This window comes from Hirundo rustica, chromosome 25 (genome assembly GCF_015227805.2).
Source record: "Hirundo rustica isolate bHirRus1 chromosome 25, bHirRus1.pri.v3, whole genome shotgun sequence".
NCBI lineage: Eukaryota > Metazoa > Chordata > Aves > Passeriformes > Hirundinidae > Hirundo > Hirundo rustica.
Window position 1 is genome coordinate 1913491 of NC_053474.1, and position 7233 is coordinate 1920723.

Genomic DNA, 7233 nt, shown 5'->3' on the forward strand with positions numbered 1-7233 from the left:
GGGACGGAGATGGAGATGGAGGCGGGACCTGGACGGGGACCGGGACGAGGATGGGGACAGTTGGGGGACCGGGAGGAGTCCGGGACCGGGGCCGGGAGGGGACGAGGACCCTGGACAGCCATCGACGCGCTCGGCGTTCGCTCCGTCCTCCCTGTCTCAGCACTCGGCAGTCGCGGCTGGGCAAGATGGCGGCGCCTGTGCGGGCGTGTCGCTGAGCGCGGGCAATGCTGGCGCTGCTGGGCCGCGGCCTGGCCGGGCTGGCCCGAGCCGGGGCCGCCGTGCTGGGCAGGGCAGAGCCCGGTGAGGGGCACGGGGGGCTCGGGAGGCCGCTGGGAGGGAGGGTGAAAGGGAAGCGGACGCCTCTGGAGGAATTGGGGAGCGACCGGGGCCGCGGTGGGAGCCGGGGATGCGGGAGGAGGAGCGGGATCGGGGTCGGGGGGTGGCCGGGGAGCGCTCAGAGGTCACACAGCGGCTTCATGGTATGTCCCCTCTGAAACGAGACAGGGCCGGGTGACCTTGGGGGAGAGGAGGGGGGCGCGGGCAGGATGCCGGGGGTCCCTGGAACAGCGAGGGCGAGCGGGGGTGGCTCGGCACGGCCTGGAGCAGGTCCCCATTCCAGCAGCAGGGCCCTGAAAGAGCGGCTGGAAGAGTTTGTTCTTGGAAGGTCAAAGAATGACGAAGTCCCGGCTGATGATGAGTATTCACTGAGCTGTGTCAGACAAAGGCTGACCCCGGCTTGTCCCCAGGTGTCCCAGACACTGAGCTCTGACACTGGCGTGGTCCAGAGCAGTCCCTCCACGTCGCTAATGAGACTGAGTGAATTCATCAGTTAATTCAGCAGTTCAAACCCTCTGGATGAACACTTGTGCCCGGGGAAGGCCTCACACTCTGCTCAGTGTGTGCAGCCTGTTCTGCTGCTCCGCCCTCAGCGTTCGCTCATCCCGAGCAGCACAGCTTGGTTTGTTTTAGTGGGGGAGCCACTCTGAACTATCCAACACTCCTGTGGGACTGAGGATCTGCCTGGTCACTGGTCACCCCAGAGTGTCAGTGCTCTGACCCCATACACACCCAGCGGTATTTGACGTGTGCAGAGCTGGAGAAGTGCACACATGTCTGATATCTTTCTGTTCCTCCCACCCAGCCTGCAGTCCTGTGCTCCAGGCAGCCAGAGGCTATGCCAGACCTGTGGCAAAGAAGAGGAAAGGTACGTCAGGATCCACAGGACCAAAGGTTTTGCTGTTGACGTGCTCAGAGCTGTACCCCTGTGGCACAAAAATCATTCCAGAAATAGTTCCTTGCAAGCTCAGGAGTTACTCAGAAGATTCCCCTCCTCCTGAATGTGGGGAAATGAACAATTGTCAGTAGCAGGAGAGCTGTGAGCATGGTGAGGCCCTGGTGCAGAGTGCCCAGAGCAGCTGTGGCTGCCCCTGGATCCCTGGCAGTCTCCAAGGCCAGGTTGGACAGGGCTTGGAGCAGCCTGGGATAGTGAAAGGTGTCCCTGCCCATGGCAGGGAGTGAGGTCAGATGGGCTTTAAGGTCCCTTGCAGCACAAACTGTTTTGGTGTTCTGTGATCTCTGGGCTCAGTGGATTGTTTAAGTACATGTACCCCATACTGTAAATCCAGAGTGCTGGAGGGAAGGGACTGAACCTGTTTTCTTCACTCAGTTCCTGCCCTCTTGGATCTGCTCAGTTCTTCTTGTTTGGAGCACACAGCCAGCTTCCTTCAGAACGTGCTTCCTCTGATCTGGTTTGCGAGGTCAGAGCTCCGACTTTGTCCTGCTCTTCCTCAAATGTTTCTCTCTTTGTAGACACCCCCAGCCACCTGGATGACCTTCCTCCCACCATGCTGAAGAAGGAGTATGCCAATCTCCCAATAATGAGCAGGTATGAGCAGGGAGAGGGAATGGGGGTTTGTGTCTTACATATAACCACAGTGTGTGGAGGCTGTCACCTGCTCACTAATTAATTACTAATGCTCTGTGGGCACAAAAGTTGCAAAGTTAGTATGAAAGTCAAGCTTACAGACACAGCCAGTGGTCAAGGCTTGATTGTTCACTCCATGTGAGATCGAATGCTGGTTGCCCACATCTTCTGCGGGCTTTGTAGTCTCATAAGGAAGGAAAAAAAAAAAAGGAAATAACCTTGAAATACTAGAAACAGTCATCTTGCAAATAATCTGTGCCTGTCTTGAACTCAGGTGATGGAGAGTGTCATTAAACAACTCGACATGAGTTCAGCTGCTGCCGAATTTGGGCTCTGGGGCTCAGCACTGTTGTGCTCTGATGCAGAGCTGCTCGTGTGTGGTGCAGGGAGGGCCCCCAGTGGCCCGACTGTGACTTTCACTGCTCTCTGAAGGAACCAGTCTTAAAATGAAATATTTCTGCAGCAAAACATCTCGATGTCCCTGTAATCTGAGCCATGATTTTGCTCAGGAAAGCGAGCACCAGTTTGTGGCTGCCAGGTTTGGGAGGGGAAGAGAGTCCCTGTAAAACTGTAGAGTAAATTAAAGCTGAGAAAAGTGAGTTCATTTCTGTTGTTAAATAGCCTTGTTTCCAGTTTATAAGCTCATTTGCCATCTCCTTGCAGGGTGGATGATGTTGTGAAACGGGTGCTGTCCCTGGAAATGGCAAGTCAGGTCAGTGCCATTCTGCTTGCCTGAAAAAAAAAATGATTTAACGAACACCTTCATGTGAGACTTGTCTGTGTCATTAAATATCTTTCACTTACTGTGTTTCTGAGTGACTGTAAATATGGTGTGATGAAATACAGCGATAAGTCTGGTTTGCTCTTAAAATCTATCACACTAAAGTGGTAACAACTGCATATTAAAATGAGAGAAGAAAATATTCAAGAGTGACAGGGCAATGAGCTGTTCTGTTGTTGCTTGTGGCTGACCCCCTGTGTTCTAGAAGCCATTGCCCTGGACAGCAGATGTTCTTCGAGTTATTTTTACTTTCCATATGCCCAGAATACGAACAGGTGGGAAAGTGGCACAAAGATCTCTGCACTTGCCACTTCAGCTTAAGAAGATGTAAAAGCACTGAGTAAAGGTCTGAATTGCAAAGCCTTTACCTGGGTGTTTGGGAAGAGAGCTGAGTGTCTCTGGTCTCTAATGTTCTGAGACACTGACAACCTCTTTTCTGTGACCCACAGAAGGAGAAGATGAAGGTAAAGAAACAGCAGCTGGTGGAGAAGGTCAGGAGGTCTCCCAATGACAATGGCTCCTTTGAGGTGCAAGGCAAGTTGAAAAAGGGAAGGGTATTGTTGGCAGATGAAACATCCCTGCTCCTATTCAGCTGTTCCCACCCCAGCACTTCCAGTTTGCTGTATAATTCAGGAGAGTCTCCTCCAGGAGAGCTGCTGAGAGGCAGGTAGCCTGCAGGATGCCCTGCAGGAGTGCTCCAGGTCTGGAAGCATTGCAGAGGCTGCTGGGGTGCTTCCAAATTCCTGCTCCACATCCGCCCTCCAAAGGCATTATTCTGCTTGGAGTGCTTCTGTGACACGAAACACTCAGCTGCAGCTGGTACCAGAATGAACCAAATTCAGCCACACAACCCAAATTTTTCTCTGCATCAGAGCTGTGGGTGAAGCACAGTGGGGACAGTGCAGGGATGAAGCCCATGTTGCACTGACCAACACTGACAACTCCTTTGTCACCACTAAAGCCCTTCTGTCTCTCAGGATGCCACCAGCCACTCCCTCCAGAGCCCGAAATCCCAAAGACCTGGCTGCTGCCCTTGGAAATGAAACAACCCTTTATTCCTGTCTGCTTCCCCAGAGCTTAAATCCCATGAGGTGAAATAAATGTCAAATCACTGGGAACTGAATGAGCGCAAGAGGAATAAATTCACAGATAAATTTACATGATGAGTTGCTAAAATCTTACCCTGTAATTCAGCAGCCTCGTAACAGTCACAGCTCTGCAGGTTGTGTGCTGTGGTTTCTTGTGCTCCGTGCAGCGGGCAGGGGGCAAGGGCTGCTTTGGGCAGTGCTTGTTGTGGGCAGCGTTTTGCTGTGGACAGTGTTTTGGCCTGGTCAGTGTTTGCTGTGGGCAGTGTTTGCTGTGGGCAGTGTTTGCTGTGGGCAGTGTTTTGCCCTGGGCAATGTTTGCTGTGGGCAGTGTTTTGCCCTGGGCAGTGTTTTGCTGTGGGCAGTGTTTGCTGTGGGCAGTGTTTGCTGTGGGCAGTGTTTTGCCCTGGGCAGTGTTTTGCCCTGGGCAGTGTTTGCTGTGGGCAGTGTTTGCTGCGAGCAGTGTTTTGCTGTGGGCAGTGTTTGCTGCGAGCAGTGTTTTGCTGTGGGCAGTGTTTGCTGTGGGCAGTGTTTTGCCCTGGGCAGCCCCTGCTGTCCTGCTGTGGGTACCTGCAGGGCCAGCAGTGCTCAGCTGGCAGCTCGGGGCCGGGCAGATGATCCTGGATCACCTGGGAAAGCTGCTGCTCTCACACAGCTTCTCTCTCTGTCCTTTACAGTTGCTGTTTTGACTGCCAGGATACGCACGCTCGAGGAGCACCTCCAGAGGCATCCCAAGGTAACTCGGGCATCTGAGCCCGCAGGCAGCAGCTGCTCAGGTGGTTTTCTCAGTTTATAATGAAAGGATTTTAAGTCTGGAGGTTATGGCTTTTCTGAGGTTTATAAGATAGTTCCAGCTGTTCCTTGGTGCCAGTGTGGGGGAGCTGCTGGCTCAGGCACAGCTGGATTCTCGCCGACTCTGGTCTGTGTTCTGGTTTTTTACTGTAGTGGAAGAAACGGCTGAGCGGATTCCTGTGGGCAGAGTTGAGCTCCGTTTCTCCTCGCTGCAGATGTGGCTTCACCACTTAGTTTTCACTAATTAATGAAGGCAGCTGCAGTAATAAACAAAGAGCAAAGTCTGTGCTTGTTCTGCTCATGGAAATGTTTGATGGACAACGCTGTGTGAATGTCACACTCCCCTGTCTGCAGCTACCTGGGTTCAGGCCCAAATTTGAGACATCTAGACTGAATTTATGTTCACAAAACAGATATCAAAGTTTCTTTATGCAGAGCAAAAGGTGGGAAATGTATTGATAACTGCATTTGAAAGAAGTGCGTAATTGTTACTCATGAAAACTTGAAGGGTACAAGAGAACAGGATGGAGCTTTTTATTACAAGCCAGAAGCTGTACCAAGTGTTTGCAGTGAAGTTGGACCTTCTGGAATTCCTTGGCTGAAGCCTGTTCTTCACACAAATCGCTTGTATAGGACAGGGAGGTGTCTCCCATGAGGGGTTGCCCTGACTGGTGTGGCTCAGGCTGTGCTTGTGCCCTTCCAAAAGAACAACCAGACAGTCAGAGCCAAGTCACAGATTATCTTCATATTTCATTTCTGGCAAAACAAAGGTAAATGCTTGTGTTACTCTGAAGCAGCACACTTCCAAGAGGAGTGGGTTTTAGCCAGAAGACCTTGCAGCTTTGGCACAGCCTGAAACTGTACACAAGCTGAAAACAGTCTTCAGGGAAGGTGAAGGTGCAGCCATGGAAGGGAGAAAGCAATTCCAGTGCAAAGTAAATGGTATCTCCTTGGATCAGCTCGTGCTGACCCGATGTACCCGCAGCATCTGCCAACAGGATTTGTTCTGAGACTCTGTCCTTAACCCGATTGTTCCCTTTCTGCCAAAATCTGTTCTATTCTCAGTCACTTACTGGAGTGGCAGGACGATCTGCCTGCAGTGGAGTGAACGCTGGGTGCTTTGCAGGACAAGAGGAACCGCCGGTTCATGCTGATGGATCTGGACCGGCGGAGGAAGATGCTGGGCTACCTGCGCAGGGTGAACTACGGCACCTTTGAGAACACCTGCAAACAGCTGGACATCCAGTACAGCCCCCCACAGCCCTACGCCCGCCGCGTCACCAAGCGCTGGCTGATCAAGAAGGCTTTGTGCATCAAGGTATGGAGCAGGAAAATCCCCCCTGTAAAAGAAATTACTGATAGCCGAGTCCTCTTAAGCCAGGCTTTGATTTTGATCCTGTCTGTAGAGAACTGCCTGAGCTCAGCCAAGAGCTCCATGGGGGACATTTATGTCATGGGTACTGACATGTGCTGTACTCAGGCACTTCAGGCTGGGCCACTGGTTTGCTCAAAAATGTCTTACTCAAACCAGCTTTTTTCTCAAATCCTGGTATGGGAACTGATATGTGAGATAATTTGATGGCAGTTTGAAACAGAAACATGGGTGCACCCACTGTCTGCCCTGATTTGCTAAGAATGTACGAGTGTAACTGCTGGAACAGCTCTGCCTGCAGCAGCCAGCCTGGGGAGCAGCTCTGCAGGCAGCTTTATCTCTCTCCTTTTTCCACAGGTATTCCAGGAGAAGCAGAAGCTGAAAGCAGCAGCGAGGCTGAAGCAGAGGAGAGAGAGGCAGGCGAGAGCAAGGGCTGCACGGGAACAGCAGGAGAAGCAGGTGCAGGAGAGGCAGACACAGGAGGGGACACCTGTGTAGCGGCACAGCCAGGCTGACAATAAACTCCTGCCCAAAGACCTCAAGCCTCTTTGCTCACGTGGTGTGGTCTGCGCCGTTCTGAGCACCTGGGAAGGGCAGTGTGTGGTTTAAGTGGTTTAGAAGTTTAATTTTGGGGTGAGTGCTGGGCAGGTTGATCTGTGAGAGGACCTGAGGGCTCCAGCATTAACCTGCAGGTTGGTCAGTGGGAACAGCTCCAGGGCTTTCTGCATCCTGTAAGCACAGCCAGTCCAGAGGTATGTGCATCACATTTTCTTAGATATTTACAAACTGAAACTTTAGATATTTAGATTGGACATTATGAATAAATTCTTCCCTGTGAGGGTGGGGAGGCCCTGGCACAGGGTGCCCAGAGAAGCTGTGGCTGCCCCTGGATCCCTGGAAGTGCCCAAGGCCAGGCTGGACAGGGCTTGGAGCACCCTGGGATGGTGGAAGGTGTCCCTGCCATGGCAGGGGGTGGCACTGGATGTGTTTTTAAGTGCTTTCCAGCCCAAACCATTCTTCACACGCGCTGGGGCTGCGCTTGTGTGCCGGAATGATCCACACAGGGACTGCAACAGTGCACATGGATTGGGATCCTCTGCACCAGGGCAGGGGTGATGGCACAGGGACAGTGCACACACAGACAGGGGTGATGGCACAGGGACAGGGACAATAAACACACAGACAGGGGTGATGGCACAGGGACAGACAGTGCACACACACACAGAGACAGGAACGGTGCACACAGGGGCAGTGCACACACAGCTCAAGACAATGCACA

The 7233-nt window shown here is 52.6% G+C and overlaps 1 protein-coding gene across 1 annotated transcript; it reads left to right on the forward strand.

Moving 5' to 3' along the window:
• Positions 1-159: 159 nt before the first annotated feature.
• On the forward strand, positions 160-6490 carry MRPS15 (mitochondrial ribosomal protein S15). Its single transcript, XM_040086185.2, has 8 exons — positions 160-300; positions 1142-1204; positions 1810-1885; positions 2588-2636; positions 3155-3239; positions 4468-4526; positions 5709-5900; positions 6312-6490. The coding sequence occupies exons 1-8, from the start codon at positions 225-227 to the stop codon at positions 6450-6452; spliced, it is 741 nt and encodes a 246-aa protein (XP_039942119.1). The 5' UTR covers positions 160-224; the 3' UTR covers positions 6453-6490.
• Positions 6491-7233: the final 743 nt, after the last annotated feature.

What these genes read in the sequence shown, in the direction of transcription:
- MRPS15 (XM_040086185.2), top strand. Translation starts at nt 225, where the DNA reads ATGCTGGCGCTGCTGGGCCGCGGCCTGGCCGGGCTGGCCCGAGCCGGG. An exon ending in TGTGGCAAAGAAGAGGAAAG is followed by an intron (nt 1,205 to 1,809) that starts GTACGTCAGGAT and finishes CTCTCTTTGTAG; the next exon opens with ACACCCCCAGCCACCTGGAT. An exon ending in AGAAGGCTTTGTGCATCAAG is followed by an intron (nt 5,901 to 6,311) that starts GTATGGAGCAGG and finishes CTTTTTCCACAG; the next exon opens with GTATTCCAGGAGAAGCAGAA.